Source organism: Dermochelys coriacea, chromosome 24, assembly GCF_009764565.3.
Source record: "Dermochelys coriacea isolate rDerCor1 chromosome 24, rDerCor1.pri.v4, whole genome shotgun sequence".
Taxonomy (NCBI): Eukaryota; Metazoa; Chordata; order Testudines; family Dermochelyidae; genus Dermochelys; species Dermochelys coriacea.
This window is the reverse complement of record NC_050091.1, coordinates 3,492,526-3,511,905: the sequence shown is the minus strand read 5'-3', so window position 1 is coordinate 3,511,905 and position 19,380 is coordinate 3,492,526. Positions and strand designations below refer to the sequence as shown.

The 19,380-nt window shown below is 47.3% G+C and overlaps 1 protein-coding gene across 11 annotated transcripts in view; it reads right to left on the bottom strand.

Annotated features, from left to right (window-relative positions):
• ARHGEF11 (Rho guanine nucleotide exchange factor 11) overlaps positions 1–19,380 on the bottom strand; it is an 81,801-nt gene that overhangs the window by 38,273 nt on the left and 24,148 nt on the right. For 6 of the 11 annotated variants that reach the window (XM_043501850.1, XM_043501856.1, XM_043501853.1 and 3 more), the window contains exons 1-2: positions 4,034–4,144; positions 2,321–2,412 (exon numbers count right to left, since the gene is read on the bottom strand). In XM_043501850.1, the coding sequence (XP_043357785.1) occupies positions 2,321–2,412; positions 4,034–4,131 (190 nt within the window). In that variant the 5' untranslated portion in view covers positions 4,132–4,144. Of the gene's footprint in view, positions 1–2,320; positions 2,413–4,033; positions 4,145–19,380 lie in introns of those variants that run through there. The other 5 variants (XM_038382860.2, XM_043501855.1, XM_043501858.1 and 2 more) reach the window with 2 other exon arrangements.

Sequence of the window (19,380 nt, the reverse complement as noted above, 5' to 3'; positions counted from 1 at the left end):
AAACTTAAAGTGGGCGTAACTCATCTGCACTCACTTTAAGGTCCTTTATACTGCCAGCATGGTGTATAGGGACCTTAGGATAACAGATTCAGACAACAGGTCTCCCACGAACAGAATGGTCAGTGCATCTGGCTACACTTTCTTTTGGTTCCTGTATTAAACAATCCGCTGTTCCCAAATTCTTCCCCCTTTACCACACTCCTTTTTGTTCCCTTCAATTAATCCAGCCTTTTGAGGCCTCGCTCATCAATGGTAGATTATTATATCCCCTCCCCGAAACTGCCATAGGATCCGAATGCCTCCCGAGCTTTTAGCCTCCAAATACCCCATTAGAGAGGAATGCATCAGAGCCATTTTATAGATCAGGGAAACTGAGGCCACTTGAGTGACTCGCCTGGAGTCGCACTGAAAGAGAATGCCGATTGAAAAGTCCCACATCCCAGCCCAGTGCCTTAGCCACCAAGTGATCCTTCCTCTAGGCCAGCAGCTCTCAACCCTTCCAGACGACTGTCCCCCTTTCAAGAGTCCGATTTGTCCTGAGTACCCCCAAGTTTCACCTCACTTTAAAATGACTTGCTTAAAAAAACAGACATAAAAAAACAGAAGTGTCACTGCTCACTAGTTCTGACAAATTGCTGACTTTCTCCTTTTTTACCATCTAATTATAAAATAAATCAATTGGAATATAAATATTGTGCTTACATTTCAGCGCATAGCACATAGAGCAGTCTAAACAAGTCATTGTCTGTATGAAATTTTAGTTGGCACTGACTTCGCTAGGGCTTTTTATGTAGCCTGTTGTAAAACTAGGCAAATATCTAGATGAGTTGATGTACCCCTGGAAGACCTCTGCGTACCCCCAGGGGTATGTGTACCGCTGGTTGAGAACCACTTCTCTAGGCAGACACCCATTCCCTTTCCAAGATCAGCAACTGGTGTCGGCGCCAGGCAGCCCTGCAACACCTCGCGCCTTTGCGTTGGCCTATTGTTGCTCACTGTGCATTTTCTGCAGTTATACCCCAAGCTCTGTGGCCCAGGGGCTAATCGTGGATCACGGCCTGCAAGCTTTGCTCCAGCGCTGCAGAAGCATTTCAGGGCAAGGGCCTGGCCCCATGTCACCGCTGTTCTCGTACACACGGCTCTGTTCTAAGGATTTTCCTCTCCCCTTTTTAGGATACAGGGACCAACCTGATGCAGCAGGAGCGAGGGCTAAACTGCAACTCACAGTGCAGGAGGGGGACTGGGGTGGCACATGCCAAAACAGGGAGGGTGCTGCAACTCCCTTTCCATGTCCACACCTAACCACAAGGTCACTCTTCCGTTTTCACTGGTTGGGCAACTGGAATCGTAAACAGAACCATTGTCATCATCCCCACTAGCTCTAACCTCGCACTTTCCATCCACAGATCTTGAAGTGCTTCACAAGGGAGGGGAGTGTCATTATCCCCATTTTACAGACGGGGAAACTGAGACACAGGGAGGGCAGCAACTTGACAGGCAATGAGTGGCAGAGATATTAATAGATTCCTGGGGTCCCAACTCTCATTTCCCAATTCTACCCTAGACGAAAGGTGTAAGTAGCCCCATATGAAGGCCTAGATGGGAAGAGTAATTATCACAGGCCTGGAAAACATCATTTTATCCCCCATGTCTCCCCACCACTGCAGTAAAGGGCAGGTCAGCCATTCAAACCCAAAAAGACCAGAACAGCTGATGGGTCATGAGGACACCCCTACCCCCAATGTCATTCCCAGCCTGTCCTGCCCCAACTCCAGAGCTTACTCAGGATCCAATGTCTCTTTCTAGAAAATGATGCCCTCTGGCTCAATCAGCCGTTACGGGTCCAGTCCAGAAATCACCAGCTGAAACTGTCCAGCCTGGGTGCTGCAAGAGGCCCGACTAGATGTTCCTTCTGGCCTTACAATCTCTGAGTGTGATAACAGGAGCTTCACGCTGCACAGAGACACGCATGCCAAAGCCTCTGGCCACCTGCATCATGACCTTCCAGACAGCTTTATCTGTGTGCCTGACGGTCCCGTGGTCAGCGCGCCCGCCTGGGACGTGGGTGACCTGGCTTCTGTTCTCTGCTCTGCTGCCGCGACCTTGGGCAAGTGACTTCCCATCTGTGGGCCTCAGAGTTCCTCGTGCGCCCAGTGGGCAGACAAGCCCTGCCCACCTCCTGGGGGGATCAAGACCATCACAACTGGGAGGTGTTGAGAGGCGATGGGGGGGCAGAGACGTAGCCAAGACAGCCAGATGGTTCAGCCCCGAGCCTGCTGTCAGAGCAACACAGAGTGGGGAGGAAAGAAGAAAAAGCTACCTGTTGTTTCAGTGCAGTCAGACGGCTGGCGGCGGTGCCCGGGAGACCTGCGTCCTGGAGCTGAATCGCCCAGTGAAGACAGGCTGCTTAACCTGAAAGGAATGAGACAGACACAGTAGTGAAGGAACAAGACTTATCCTTCCGCTTACAAGAAGCCTCCCTCTAAGGACACAGCAAGCCCCAGCAGTAGCCAGAGCAGCTCTTAGGGCAAGTGATCGCTGTTTCCCGCAGGGTGCAGGGCCAGAACTGGAGCTGAAGAATGCTTCTCCCCACTGTCAAAAGCGGCCACCAGCAGAGAGAGCCAGAGTCCCAGGGAGGGCGCTACAACGTGTAACCCACGTGTCTGCTAACCCCGGAGGGATGGGCAGGGAGAGGGGATGGTTTTGTTTCCACAGAACGTGACGAACAACAGAGAGATGCGCTCATGCAAACCACACGCACAGCGTCAGAGCTTACCAGGCTGCAATGGGGCTGATGGAAGAAGAGAACATGAAGCAGCGAGAAACGAATGGGAGAGACAATGGACAGTTACTTTCTTTTTTTTTTTGGTGCTCTTGCTATTCCAGGCAGTTCTGTGATGGGGGAGAGGGCTGGACTGAGAACCCTGCAGGCCAAAGCTGCTTTCTGCACATGGAAGAAGTACAACAATAGCATTGGCTTTGCAAGCTTCCCAGAGCTCTCCTACCCAGGAGGGACCGGCTGACCGTGGGGTGAGAAGGGAGCTCCGACTCCACGGCCCATTCGGTCCTGGCCAGCTCTCTCTGCCTAATGCCTATTGCTGTGGTGGGTCGGCATGCTGCGGACACACCTATCCAGCAGGAACTGGACTGAGTCCCAACAAACTCTTCACGCAAGCTGCTAGGCAGCCAGCACAGGGGGGCGACCTGCAGCCGTGACTCACAGCGAAGGGTAGAGTTCACTCGAGTTACCTACCCTTGCGCAGACGGCTCTCTAGCTAGCCAGGCTTGAGGGAGAGCAGCCACACGGGAGAACACGCAGGTTGCAGGGAGCAGCGCTATCTCCAGCTGTAGCCTGCCCCCTCCCCCCGCAGCCAATTTGAGTTAATAGCACTACGGTACTCGAGTGAGGGGGCTGTGCACGTGGACAGGATTCGAGATTGGCGCAACACCTGAATTAACTGCAGCGAAAGCAAGACCTTAGTACCTATTGCCCCCAGCATGGGACCAGACTGGAGCCAGGATCCTATAAGGGAAAGGCCGCTTATCCCATTCTTGCCACCCCACACCTCCAAAGACAGCCAGTTCCCCCAAATCTGGTGCCATATTGGAACCAGGGCCCTATAGGGGAAAGGCCCCATATCTGATTTCCCGATCTTTTAGAGCCAGCCACTCCCTCCATCCTGGTGGCATACTGGAGACAGCACCCTACAGGATCCTATGGGGGAAGGCCCCATATTCCATTCCCCAATATCCCCGGGCCAGCCAGTTCTCCTGATCTGATGCCACAGTAGTACCAGGACACAAGAGGTGAAAGACCCTGTTTTTCCTTCCCTGGCCCCCTTGAGCCAGCCAGGTTGGGGGGTTGTTGGGTTTTTTTGTGGACATATAAAATGGCAGAAGAAAGGCCACAAGGACATTTACATGAGAGCTGAGTGACACCATATCCACCTTCACTTTGAACACAGGGGCTTCAACAAAGCGAGTGCATCGCAAAGTATGCGATTCTGTCCGCCCGCCCCCAGCCCCATCTTACCTGGGCAGGTGAGAGTGCTTTTTACTGGCTGGCCTGTTGCCCAGGAGGGAAGACAGAAATTGACACCAAAGACAAGGACGGTGGTAAAGATGGCGCATGGTCCAGAGGACAGCATTGGGAGTGCGGGGGGAGAGGGGGGCGGAGAAGAGGAGACAAATAGAGAAAAGAGACAGAGGTGTAATGGATGACGCAGCTGTAAACATACTCAACACTTAAGAGAGGGGACGGACAGACAGCAAGAGGCAGATGCGCTGCTAACCCTAGGCTTCAGAGCCAGAACTGCCGCTTCAAAGTGCTTTTTACCCACCAGCCAGAGTCTGCCGACCTGGGCTGGGAGGGGCTGCAGACATACCCTCAGTGACCCACCTCTGCATTCAAGCTGACAGTGGCAAGGGGGATGCAAACAGGTGTCCACTAGGAACCAAGTCCCACCAAAATCGTTTTCCGCAGGGCATTCAACAGCCAGAAGGTACAGCTGCCTTCAGAGCCTCACACAGGCCCCGGTCCCGCAAAGACTCACGCAAGTGCTTAAATTTTATGCATTAAGAGTCACTTGTAGAAAGCGAAGTAGGTGCTTGTGTCTTTGCAGGATCGGGCGAAATTCCCTCTGACTCCCTTCCCCACGCATCTGCATACTGATCACCTTCCCAGCAGCTGATCCTTCCTTCCCAAACCCCAAGAGCGACACCCCTTCCCGTCTCCCACCCCTTGCCCAACACATCTAGTCTGCTCCAGGGCAGGACAATTTAAAAAGGAGCAAGACTGTTATGGCGGACTCAGGCAGCGGCAGCTCCAGCAAAGGACGCTGAGTGGTCTCCGTTACGACCCCGCTTTCGGGCTGGAGTTTTCCAGCCTCGGGGTCTGGCTCAGAGTGAACATAACCAGAAAGTTTGGACCCGATTTCTTCGACTGCTTTGTGCAGGGAGGAGGACAAGGAAATGCAAGCTGTACTCACTGGGACAAAATATCTTCACCTTTGGGTACGATACGCGACTGGACTGTATGAGAACACGTGTGACCCTGGAACGAGACACTGCATCGGGAGCACACCTTATAATGGGGTGCGGTGCGGGGTGTAGTGGTGATGGTGCAGGAGAGGACACCATGAGTCCCATGAGCACACATGAGCAGGGGGGAGAGGTGGGGCCGGTGACAGGTTCCACAAGTGCCCACCTGCACAGCGGGGTAGGGAGCAAACTACAGGTTCAGTCTGAACTTTGGTGGCTTCCCCAAGCACTTATCTATGCAGCCTCAGGCCTTGATCTCGCTACCAAGCCCCTGCATGTCTGGCAGAGAGGGGCGCTGTCCGTGAGTGCGAGCAAGAACAGAGACGCAAGCTGCAGCACTAAGTAGATCCCTCCTCTCCGAGTGCCGCTGAGCCACCTGCGTGCCTGCTCGCTTGGGGCCTGATCCAAAGCCCACTGAGAGGATCCTACCGATGTCAGTCTGCTCTGGACCAGAAAGACGGGATGGGAGAGCTGCGTCTGAGAGAGGCAGGCATGGCATGTCTACCAGGTCGGCACCTGAAGGGCACCTGCAGGTGGCACAGTGCTAGGTGCTGTACGGACATCCAATAAGCATCAGAGATCCCCAAAGAGCTTACAGTCTAAAACCCCACATACAGAAGGGCCTAACCTTGCCAATCAAGCTGCCCACCTGCCGCTTAGCAGGAGTAACAGAATGGCTGTAGCGCTCCCATCAGGACACGCCCTGGGTTTTCCCCTGCACCCACTAACCGTTTTAGATGCTTTTGAGACTCTCCTCCCTAAGCTCCTACATCCTTTGGGTGCCCTTCTGAAAATCCGCACCGCTTCCGTGAGTTCCACGACACACTAACGGACACACACCCACCCACACGCACACCCTCCATGAGGCAGGATCAAGACCCTTCTCCCACACGCATACCTCTATTGAAAAAGCAACACCACTACTATCAACAAACACGCATGAGTCAGACTGCAACCATCTCACTGAGGCAGACAGCAAATTCCTTCCTTTCTCGCCAGGCTAAGTCCACACTTAAAAATGAAAGCCAGAAAAGAGGGAAGGGCTGGGGAAGAACTAATGAAACTCGGTAGGTCTGGACGCTGCTGCAGAGTTCTCAGCTCCTCCCTAGAAAAAACACAGTCTAGGTAAATCCAACAGGGCCCGATGCTCAGCCGCTCAATTCTTGTGCATGGGCAGTGGCAGAGAGGTCAGGGCGGGGCGTGAAACGCCTGTAAGCCACCTTTGCTCTCCCTGGATCCCAGAACCATGCAGGGGTCTGCCTGGCTTGTGCTGTGAAAAGCAGCCACAGGGCCACGCGAACTTGCTCTTTGCTTCTACTGCAATCGCTGGGAAGCTGAAAAGAGCGGCAGTGCAGCGCGCTCTGGCCACATCCCCGATCGGCCCCCCCAGGGGACTGGGCCCAAGTCCGGAGCAGAGCTCGCACGCCAGCTCCACACGAGCTGTGCAGGGGGGCCGGCACGTGCTGGACTCTCAGGGAGCCAGTTCTGCCCACTTGAAAGCCCCTGTACATTGCTAGGGCAGCCTGCAGGGACCAAAGCGTAACTAAAAGTCAGGCACATCATATATATATATATATTTTAATACACGCACACAGAGATTTGACTCCTGGGCTCTGTACTCTGCAAGTCCAAAGCAAGGACTGGCATCAGCTCTTCAGGATGTGTGCACATACACACGAAACGAGAAGCCACTGCCAAGTTTTGTGCCGGATTGGTGGAGTAAATCCCCAGGATCCCATCCCCCTGCAGCCTGCTCGCACCGCGCCTCAAGTCGACACAACTGGTAAACTCCATTTCCAATTTGGCACAGTCTTGTACATTTTTTTTTTGGCCCAGACAAAACACAGAGGCCCAACCTTTAAACTTTTGCTCATGATCAGCAGCAGATGGAATCCGGCTGCCGTCCGCAGACTGTGCTAACTGCATGCAGAAGGCACCAAGCATGCACGGGAAAAACTATTTCTGCTTCGGCAGCAGTTGTAAGGCAGTAAAACGTTCCATTGGGGAAAAAAGGGAGGAGAACTACAGAGAGGTTCATACCAGGAAGAGGAGGAGAATGTGACCTACTGCTATGGAATAGGTGGGAAGAAGGATGCCCTGCTTACAAATGAAGGGACGGAAACCAATCTACGATATTTCCATGGCGTCTGTTCCCACAGCATGTAATGCTGGGGTAAATCTAAACTGTACGTGCTTGTACCTCCCAAATATAGAGTTACACCTGGCATCGCCTCGGAGTCACTGCCGTGATAACAAAGCAAAGCCACCCAGCAACATTCCTGCATGAGTAGATGGCACACTCCCAGGAATGTCAAGGTGAAGGGCCCACTGATCTGTTTCAGAGTAGCAGCCGTGTTAGTCTGTATTCGCAAAAAGAAAAGGAGTACTTGTGGCATCTTAGAAACTAACAAATTTATTTGAGCATAAGCTTTCGTGAGCTACATCCGATGAAGTGAGCTGTAGCTCACGAAAGCTTATGCTCAAATAAATTTATTAGTCTCTAAGGTGCCACAAGTACTCCTTTTCTTTTTGTAATAAAGCTGTTTGATCTGGCTAAACTGGTGCAAACCCCTACTGCAGATGAACTTGAGTCAGTTTAACCCTGGCTTAAAAAAAGAATCAGTTCAGCTTGCATCAGTTAAACCATCGCAATGCATTTAGCGTAGACAAAGCCACACCACTCTGCTCTGGAGAAAGCGTCCAAGACTTCATGGCGCACTCTGTGCTGGGTCTCTCTGCCAACCAGGGAGCCCAGATAGTGCCCAATGAGAAGCAGACACTGGAGTGAGATTCACCCAATGAAACCACCATCTGATGAGAATGGTTTCACATCCAGTAGAGAGAGTACCAGACTAGAGTCAGGGCTCCTAGGAGCTACTTCTGCTTTTCTTCATTTCAGTTTATTCAACTAGTTCAGTTCAATTCTTACAGGTGGATAACAATGGATTTTTTTTTAAAACAAATTTTTAAAAAATTTTAATTGAATTTTTGATGTTATTTAAATGATAAGAAGTTTTTTCTTTTTAAAAATAAACCTGTTTAAAATAAAAATCTGAATGTAATACCATATATGTTAAGGCCTTAACTTTTCAGAATCTCTTAAAACATTTAAGTAAAAATACAAATATGCTGGATCCCTGAGTCTCTATCCAAAACTTTTAAGTTAAAGGCTGCTTTTCTAAATAAAGAATTAAGGTGGGGGGGGAGTAACATCGAACTTTTGAGGTCAAGCTTTATGGCACAATGCATCAAGTACTGTAACAAGGGCTTGTTTGCTATAATAAAAATAAATGTTATATGCTGTTCTGTGTGTATATAAGTAAATTCAGGTTACCATCCTAATGAAGGCTTGACACAAACCATGAACAAAACATTAATTATACTAAAAATATACAATTAAATTAATAAGAACCTAAACCATTAAGCCATATAATTGCTTTAATAAATGCCTAGTTATAATGTGCTCCCTTAGGGAGCAAAAAGTTGTATCAAATCTAGTGTAAAAGCTCTATTTCTTCGTAAATCAACATGTTTTAATGGTTATATCAACCAGTGAGAATGCACCATTCTTTAGAAAATAACTGAAGTACAAAATGGAAAAGTTGATTAAAATCAATTATTTAAACCAAGGCTTTCCACTTAGTGATTTAAATCAATCCACCCTGAATGACTAGTTCATTCAAAGTTAAGAAACCAGTTGGGAGTTGAAAAGACAGGAAAGCTTGTTTTCCCCTTCCAATCTACGAATAAAAACTAGGTGTGAGAGGATGAGATCTATGAGCTCTAAAATCTTGAAGGACATGGTGACCAAAAACAATCAGTTCAATTCATTAACTTGCAGATAGTTTAGCTACATAGACAGATAAACAGTCTAATAAATCAATTAGATTTAAATGCAAAACATGTTTTGATAAACCTTTTTTCCTTCGTGTATCCAGCACATTTAAGGTAGTTTTATTTAACACAAAAAATTTAAAATGCTATTTTTGTGCACTTTAAATCAATTTCCACCCAAACAGAGCTTGATATAAATCACAAGCAAAAAATTAATATAGTAAAATCAGAAATGCATCATTCACCATTTTCGAATGTAAGAAAAAAGGTACATATAAGAATCTGAATAAATGTAAGTTAAGCTATATATTTGTTTAAGTAAGAGTGTCTAGAAAGACCATAAACTCCCGGTTAGCAAAAAGTACCACCGGGTTTAGTGTAGAGTCTTTATTTAGTTGCCAATCAATGTTTTAATGGTTACCAACCAATGAGAATCATCTTTTCTTTAAGACAATAACTAAAGTACAAAGACAAAACCCGATTGAAATCAATTATTTAAACCAAGGTTTCCTATTTGTTGATTTGAATCATGATTAAAATTGGTGTTTTAAATCACTGTTGATTTAACTCAATTAATCCTGGTGTTGTTTTACAGAATTTGCTGAACTGAGAGTGGTGGTTGGGGGGAGAAAAAAATGGCAAAATTTGCTAAATGATCCAAAATTATTTAGGTCAGTCAAGACCAGAGTAGACGATTGCTAGGAACTTCAGAGGGATTGAACCAAACTGGGCAAACAGGATGGCAGATGAAATTCAATGGGAACAAACCGCTAAGTAATTTGTAATGGTAATCAGCAGTGAAGTTGGAAACAGAACCAGGACCCAAACTCAGCCCCCTGCTCTAGCTGCTACTGAGAGTTCTGGGTCAGCTTTTCACTTCCCTATTTCTTATGAATTGTTCAGCTAGTAGCTTAACCCTGAAAATCCACTTGGGGCTTTCCTGCAAGCCAAAAGCAACCCCCGCGATACCGACGCCTTTGCCAAAAGCCTCTCCCTCTTTGCCAAAAGTGCTATCATTTGCATCTGAGAAAAGCAAGATCTGCATAGGTCCAGGAGGGACAACTTCCCCCTCCTCCTTGCATCCAGCATCAGACCGCGCACTCTCTCAAGCTCTCTGGAGAGGTGGTAGAGGCTAGGGAGAGAATGGAAACAGGGAAGAAGCTAAGTGACTGGAGCAGCAATAGGAAGCAGAAGAGACACTTGTGTTTTCCAAGAAAAGTTAGCTACGTCAAGCAGCTCCTGGGCCACCATGTGCAAGGGCAGGTGGAATAAAGGTGCAAAGCTGTACGCGGTTTTCATTTCCTACTTAAATGCCCAAGTTTGATTTTAAGAGAGAACAAGGGGAGAGCCAGGCACAGTTACAGAGAGCCTCATGTAAGTGTCACTTCTGAAGCTTCTTCTTCCAATTCATCTGGAGTAGCTCCTGCGCCCAATACTAGCTCCCCCTGCGCTTCTCCCTCCAACCTTGGGAATCTCGTCACCAGCTCCCCATGGGACCCTCCCTTCAGGCCTGACCCCCTCCTGAACAAAGAATGCCAGTGGTATTGCCTGCCACTGTCCTGCCATTGGGCCTTGGGCAAGCTGCTTCACCGTCGTGCCTCAGTTTCTCCATCTGTAAAGTGGGGATAATGATACTGACCTCCTTTATAAAGCACATTGAAAGCTATGCATGAAAAGCTGCATAAGACCCATGAAACCGTGTAAGCCAACTAGCGAGGCTCTTTCATTGGCCCAGGCCGCTGCAGTATCCTGAACAGCCCAGAGACTCCTCGGATGTGTTTGTGAATATGGATTTAACAGACCCAATGACACACAGATCCAGATCTAAGCAAAGGCCTCCTGACTTCTAGGACACTGAAGTTCGAATTTACCATTTCACTGCTGCACCTGCCTCGTCCAGTTCTACTCCGTAGACTGTCCAAACACTGACTGAGAATAAAGACAATCAAATAATTCATGGCAAATAATTTGATCCATTTCATTTTTGGCTGTCCAAGAGGTGGCAATATTATCCAGTTTATTGGTTATTGGAAACTGATTAGTTACTTCCTGAAACATCTCTGAGATTGCAGGTCAAGGATTAGGCATTTGACCTATCCAAAAATAACTGGTCAACTGACTGGCCAAAATATGTCAAAAATGGTCACATATTTTAAAGCACTATTAGAACAGCAACAACAGTTTTTAAAAAAGGAGTAAGTTTTTATGGTCTCCACCAGAATGACCCTTAGATAGCTATGTCTAATTAAAAAAAAAAAGTTGTTGAAATGAGTTATTTCAACTCAGATAAATGCAAAATTTTGAAATGAAGTTCAAAAAACCCCCGATCATTATTACCATTATCTATTTAGCAATATTCAGTCAGCATTTAACGGTGAACGTTATCCATATTACAAAAGAAAAGCAAAATGATACAAACACAGAGCAACTAGAAAAGCAAAGTCATTTTTAAATGCACTTATGTGAGGCAGGCAGCAGGCCAGATCTCCAAGCAGCTTAAGGGTTGCGCATCTCTTCTCATTTTGTTGGGGGAGGAGGTTTAATGACTGTGAACCCTCCTCCACCTCCCCACTCCCTTCCGTTAGTCGGTTAGACAGTAAGCTCTTTGCGGAAGGGACCTTGTCCTTAAGTTGTTTAATGTGCTTTGTAAACCACCATGTGGTTTGATGGCCAGGTATACAAATAAAGATATAGAGACAGATAGATATACATATACACCCACGTTTCTTGTTGAAGATTCCAGCCACTGTTCAACGTTCAATTAGTTCACCTTTTTTCCCCCATCAGGTGGCATTAGCCTGTAGCAGCGTGATCAAGACATTTAAGAAGGCTTGATGACAGATGGCACCATGATGCAATCAAAAACGTAAGCTGCCGCCTACATCAGGACATTCTTGCTGGAATATTTGACATTGGTCAAATAATAGGTGTCAAATTGACCCATCATCTGAGATTATTGGACCAGTCAATTGACCGGCTTGCCAAGCCTATCCAGCTTTGAGTTTGCTGAGAGTATTTAAAATCCCCACGATGCTGATTAGTTTTCCAAGTCATAGGGTATTGTGCCTATTGCCCGACCGGATGATTTATGCAACCAATCACCAAGGCAACCCTCACATTTTAAAAAAATCTAATACAAGGTTCAAAATTCATTTTCAGCAAAAACCAGAGCTAAAAGTTCAACTTGTGAGAGCATCCCTGCTAGGGAAGCTTGAGCACTCAAATGCATGCAGAAAAAGAACACACAGGACCCGATCAAAAAACTAGTAAGTCAATCGGAGCCTTTCCAGTGATTTCAATGGGCACTGGGCCTAGTCTACAGCTAAAACTTAGATCAACCTAACTAAAAATTTTCACACCCTGAGCACCACAGTTAGGTCGCCCTAACTCCACACAAAAAATGTTGTATGGGTTTAACTACAGCAATACGACCCTCTTTATGGGGATGCAGTTATATTTGTACAAAGATCCTTATACCAGTACAGCTTATTCCTATGTGGGAAAGAGAATAAATTATGCCAGTATGAGGCATCTTTATACCAATATAACTGTATTCATACTAAGAATTGTACTATTCTATCAATACAAAAAAAGTCACATCACCAAACAGCACAGTTACACTGGTACAAAAACTGTGCATAGCCCAGGCCTAATTTGATGGAGGTTTGAAAGACATTTTGGGGCAGTTATTACACGACTGTCCACCTTCCTCCAAAGAAGCAGGTACTGGCCACTGTCAGAGATACTATCCTGGCAAAATGGACCATGGGTCCCATCCAGTCTGGCAATTCTTGCATTCCTAAATGGTCCAACAAAGAGGGCTGAATCTAAATTCACATGAGTAGTTATGGATCTCTCCCTGCAACAAACTATTTCACCATCAAGTGCCACTTGAGACGGAGGCAGGATCACTAAATAGGCCCCATAATAAACCACGTTGCCATCAGCCTTTGCCACCAATCATACCTAATGGGATTAAGCAAGTGTGATGGGTTGAATCACAGAAACCCCCTGGGGCTGCCACCTGATGTGCCAAGACTACTTCTGCTCCTGCTTTCCTGCCCTGCCAGCTTAGGACTCCAGCACCCTGCCTGGTTTGAGCCAGACCCGTTAGCCTGTTGCAAACCCAGACCCAGGTCTGAACCACATCCCCTAACAGCTGTAGGCTTAACTGAAAGCATCTTACAGAAGTGTGCCTGTCTTTAACACTCAGATGCCAAACTCCCAATGGGGTCCAAACCCTAAATAAATCTGGTTTACCCTGTATAAAGTTTATACAGGGTAAACTCATAAATTGTTCACCCTCTATAACACTAATAGAGAGATATGCACAGCTGTTTGCCCCGCCCCCAAATAATAATACATACTCTAGGTTAATTAATAAGTAAAAAGTGATTTTATTAAATATAAGAAAGTAGGATTTAAGTGGTTCCAAGTAGCAACAGACAGAACAAAGTGAATTACCAAGCAAAATAAAATAAAACATGCCAGTCTAAGTCTAGTACAGTAATAAAAACTGAATACAGATAAAATCTCACCCTTAAAGATGTTACAATAAGTTTCTTTCACAGACTGGAGCTGGACACCTTCCTAGTCTGGGCACAATCCTTTCCCCGGTACAGCCCTTGTTCCAGCTCAGGTGGTAGCTTGGGGATTCCCCATGATGGCTGCCCCCCTTGTTCTGTTCCACCCACTTATATATCTTTTGCATAAGGCGGGAATCCTTTGTCCCTCTGGGTTCCCACCCTTCCGTCTCAGTGGAAAAGCACCAGGTTAAAGATGGATTCCAGTTCAGGTGACATGATCACCTGTCCTGTGAGACTCCAAGCCTTCATTCCTCAGAGCCTGACTCACAGGAAGGCCTGCCTGCAAACAGAGCCATCCACAGTCAATTGTCCTGGTTGATGGGAGCCATCAAGATTCCAAAAAGAAAAGGAATCCTTGTGGCACCTTGGAGTCTAAGAAATTTATTTGAGCATAAGCTTTCATGAGCTACAGCTCACTTCATCCGATGAAGTGAGCTGTAGCTCATGAAAGCTTATGCTCAAATAAATTTGTTAGTCTCTAAGGCGCAACAAGTCCTCCTTTTCTTTTTGCGAATACAGACTAACACGGCTGCTACTCTGAAACCTGTCATCAAGATTCCAAACCACCATTAATGGCCCACACTTTGCATAACTACAATAGGCCCTCTGAGTTATATTTCATATTTCTAGTTTCAGATACAAGAGTGATACATTTATACAAATAGGATGACCACACTCAGTAGATTATAAGCTTTATAATGATACCTTACAAAAGACCTTTTGCATGAAGCATATTTTAGTTACATTATATTCACACTCTATATAGAGAGTAAAAAGAAAAGGAGTACTTGTGGCACCTTAGAGACTAACAAATTTATTAGAGCATAAGCTTTCGTGAGCTACAGCTTACTTCATCGGAAGCTGTAGCTCACGAAAGCTTATGCTCTAATAAATTTGTTAGTCTCTAAGGTGCCACAAGTACTCCTTTTCTTTTTGCGAATACAGACTAACACGGCTGCTACTCTGAAACCTATATAGAGAGTGTGTCACACCCTCCTCCTGAACTTACTGCCAGAGACTTGGACTCTGACCATGGCAGAGGCAGTATACCTAAAATTCCTCTTTGGGCTCCCCTCTGGGGAAGACACTCCTGTGTTCCCCAAAAGGGAAAGAGACCCTGATCCAGCTGCAGGCTCACAGCTACCAGCAATGACAGATCTTTCACTGGCCAGCAAAATCCACCCCCCATTCACTCAGGTTGGGCTTGCTTCCAGCTACAGAGTCCTTGGGGTTTGTTCCCACTGCAGCAGTCGCCAGGACCCCAACTTCCAGCTCCAGGATACATGTCTCTGTGCACCTCTTCCACTCCATTACAGCCAGTTCATGCTTCTGGGTCTCAATTTGCTTTGTCTTTTAAGTCCAGGGTTTGCTGGTAAGCAGCCTTTTCTTTTTCAAGGGCAGCCTTTTCCCGGGCAAATTGCACATTAATTTCCATTTGTCTTCCCGTTAGACCATCACTCGATGAGTTTATCACAGAGAACCCCCTCCTGTCAGAACAGGCACCCCTCCACTCCTGTCTTGCTAAGTTAAGACACTCCAGTCAGCTTCAGCACAGACACAGAGGTTGGGCCACATCCATCTGCAGTTTACTGAAATTGAGATGCACTCAGCTCAGGGGCTTCTTAGTTAACAGAGACTTTCCCAGTGCCCAGTGTTCAGCCTTTGTGGGCAATTTGCAACCTGTGCAGTTTTAGCTTCTTCTGATCTTCCCTCTAACTTAGTTTGCTTCCTTTTCTGTCCCTACTTCCCTTACCCGAAATAAGCAAACAGAAAATAAGAAACTAGTAACCACTTTGTCTATTCTCTAGCCAACACACTTAAGACTCACTTAAAATCACTACCAGTATCTCAAAGCAATCAGCTGTGCACAGATCCTGCCGACTATGCCACTGTGACGGGTTGGATCACAGAAACCCCCTGGGAGCTGCCACCTGATGTGCCAAGACTACTTCTACTTCTGCTTTCCTGCCCTGCCAGCTTAGGACTCCAGCACTCTTATCTGTATTCAGTTTTTATTACTGTATTAGACTTAGACTGGGGTGTTTTATTTTATTTTTCTAGTTTCAGATACAAGAGTGATGCATTTATACAAATAGGATGACCACACTCAGTAGATTATAAGCTTTGTAATGATACCTTACAAGAGACCTTTTGCATGAAGAATATTTTAGTTACATTATATTCATACTCTATATAGAGTGCGCGTCACAGCAAGGTCACACTTGCATACCAGAGCCCCAAGCATCACAGAGCAAGTCGAACAGCAACTGGGAGACAAACGACAGAACCAAAACTATCATAATACGTGCAGAGCTGAGAAACTCTGGCTCTGGTTGGAGTGGCAGGGCTTGCTGGAGGTGAGAAAACTAGTGCAAGCCCCAGAGCATTGGAAGACAGCATGATGCCTGGAGTAGGATCTCCAACCAGAACCATGCCAAGCATGGACTGGTATGGCAGGAGAACTACAAAGGCACACAAGCGGGACTGGGTCGAAGTGTACTGAAGACATGCTCCATCAATGGAAACGCTCCTATGTTACTGTAGCGTAGATGTGTCCTCGGTTCCTAAGTGGGCTCTGACAGACTAGCTATTTGGGCAAGACGCTTTTCCTCTGAGCCTCAGTCCCATCCCCCACACTTTCCACCCCTTGTATACTAGGAGGAGGATAGTAAGACATCCCCCTTTCCCACAGTGATCGTGAGGATCAATTAACATTGGGGCAGCAGTCCCAGGATGCCCTGGGGCCGAATGTCCTTATTAAACATAAAGTAACGGGAAAATTGGGGTTTTATTCCAAATTAAAAAAAGAAAAAAAAGAAAACATTAAGTCCAGAGGGAAGCCAAATTGGGCATACTATCAGGACGGGGGGGAAGGGGGATAGAAGAACCACAACGTTGGCTTAGGAAGCAGCCACAAGCTAAATACAAAACCACAGGAACAGCCGGTTCTCACCTCTTTGTGCCTTTGTGCATTGTCAGTCACAAAAAAAAACCAAAAAAAAAACCCATAGCTAATCAAGAAACTTCCCAATCCCCCTCAATCCCAGCACTAGGAGTACACGTAGAATCCAGCAGGTACATTAGCGATAATCTCCAAACAATAGGGGTTTTTCAAAGCAATTCCACCCCCTCCTTACCCCTACCCCATCCTGAGGGATGGAAAGTCATAGTCCATTGAAGCATAAACTATGCTGCTGAAGCAGATTTCCAAGACGACATGGCTCCTTGAAACCATAATTATAGGCGAGTTCGACGCAGGGAGGGTAATTCCATCCCCGTTCCATTGGATCAGCATTCCCCTGCCCCTCTCTATGCCCTCCTCCCGCACCCCCGGTGGCCAAGTCAGAGCGCAGTGGATACTCCTAATTGAAACTTCCATCCGCTGCCTAGCGCACGCAGCTGGCTAGCAGCCTCCCCTCCCCTTACAGCGCTGGCCATTCTAGCAGTGAAGAGAGCCTGCCCTGCCCCAGGCCCTGGGGCGTATGGAGTCAGAGGGAAGAAGGCGAGAGGTGCCCACTGACAGGGGGGTATTGATGGTCAAGGCGTCAGCTGTGCCAAGCTGCCCAACTCGTTCAGAGCAATTTGATCCTGTGAGGCACTCTGGACGAGTCTGTGCCATTCTGACAATGCCGGGGGGGGGGGGGGAGGGAAATCCTAGGGCCTTCTCTCAGGCCTCATGGCCACGCTGCAAAAGGTGCATGCTTTGCAGAGAAGAGATTGGGGGGGGGGGGGGGAATGCAGCAGCAGAGATGTCACTTGATCCAAAAAGCAAATGACCCATAGGCAGGGATCCTCAGTCACACAGCAGCACTGTTACGCTACTCTGGCTGTGCATGGCACCCCGGTGTAATTGCCAATCATACACATCTATTGCAAGCTCCTTGGGGTGGGGACTGGGTTTTTTTCCTGTGTTTGTACAACGCTTGGCACCAGGGGGGTCCTGGCCCCCAAACTATCCCTATTACTTTATGCTTAACAAGGTGCTACCACGATGCAAATAAATAATAATGTTCTTCTAAGACACCTGGGTTCTGTTCCCAGCGCTGGCTCTAGTCTAGACGATGGGCAACTCACTTCACCTCTCAGCTCCTCACTACAATCTCTGATGTGAGCACCATTCATCTCTTGCCAGGAAAGAGGCAAGAACCCTGTGGAAGTAGTAGTATATGGGCTCACGTAACTAAAGACTGTATCATTAGGTATACATTCAAGAGGGCCAAATTAAAGGTGCACAGGTAGAAGGCATGCTCCTGATCCCAGGATGACCCTCTTGCCAAAATTCAGGTCCCCGTTACAAAGCTCGGAGGGACAGCGAAACGGCTGTCAGAATTTAATAGAGGGAGTAATACGCTGTTTTGGCCAACCTCCTTCTTGGAAAAAGCTGGAAGATTTTTGCTTCACCTTTTCAGAAAAGCTGATGCCCCCCCAAGGAAAACTGCAGCCTGAATGGTTAACATTTGGCAAAGTTAAAAAGCAACTGAAATCAGGGATGTATGAAGAGTATCAGGTGACTTTAACTGCAGGCAGCATTACCACAGCTGGCCAAAACACTGCTCCAGGCTGGAGAAGAGAAGCAATTCCTCCCTCTATGGTCTTACCCTCCCTTGCTAGCCAGAGGTACAATGGCAGAATTTTAAGAGACGGCAGCCTGGTACCCAAAGTGTAAGCACCTGTTAGAATGAGGCTCAAGGAGGATGTCTTTAGTGCGGCCCGGACCTTTAAAGCTATTCTGCCACCTTAAGGGCAGAACTATGAGCCTGCCAGATGCAGCAGATAAGCAGTCGCTCAGATACCACAATATAAGAATCTAAAAAGAATCCGAAAGGCCCCTGGGTTCTACCCCCAGCACTGGGAAAGGCAGGGGTAACAGGGAGCTGGCAGCCTGGGGGCTTCTATTCTCAGCGATAATGATACTGACCCACCTTTGTGAAGCGCTTTGAGATCTTGGGATAAAAAGCCCCAATGCAAGTATCACGTATTATATTTTTTTAGGCAGCCAATGTAAAGAGCACAGGGTTCACTACTGACCTACAGCAGCAGCTACAAATTGAGCTAACAAAGAAACAGGCAGAATCTCATTAAAGTCAAGGTGGGATTGTTAATATAGTTCATGTCATACACTCAACTTGGTTTTAAAAAAAGAAAACTTACACAGACTTTTCTATCCTATTACTCAGGCCCAGAGTCTGGGGCCGATCCTGCATGGTCACCAGAAGTTGAGGGTCTGGCTTATTGTAACTCATGGACACAGGCCTTTTAAAAAAAGGCACAGTCAGATTTTCAAGCGTGCAGCACTCTGATCACTTAGTCTGGTGCAGATGGGAGCAGAGCTCTCAAAGATCTGTTCCTTAGAGCTCATTCTCAGGGAGCAGCCAGGAAACATGCACTGGTCCACAGAGGAAACAAGATGCATCCCCCCAGACTGTACTTGGGTTCAGTACTACAGTAAGTTGCAGGGGGGTCAAAACCTCTCCTAGAAGCTGATGCATCCCTGAATGATTTGCAAATGGCTGAACCAGAGAGCTGCCTGTGCAAGTGTCAGTAAAAATTGGGAAAGACAGGAGCTAGGCTGCCTAAAAGGAGTAACGCTGCAGCCCCTTTGTTACCATTCCAACTCCTGTCTTACCTCTTAGCATGCAGCCCGTTATGACTGCCACAGAACAAAGGCCGCGTCAAACACAAGGAGTAAAGAGCTCCAAAAGCATCCAGTGCTGGCCTTGCGCTGCTCTCGTTAACTCAACAGGAGTTTCGCCAAAGGGAGCAGAGGTAGGCCAATGCTAAGTGCCCCATGAGTGGAACTTTCAAAGGCACAAGGCAGCGCTGTTGGACCTTTGCATGGCCTGGCTTTGAGGGACGTCAGCTCATTAGTATTTGTATCGTGGTAGCAGCGAGAGGCCGCAGCCAGGGTCATGGCCCCATC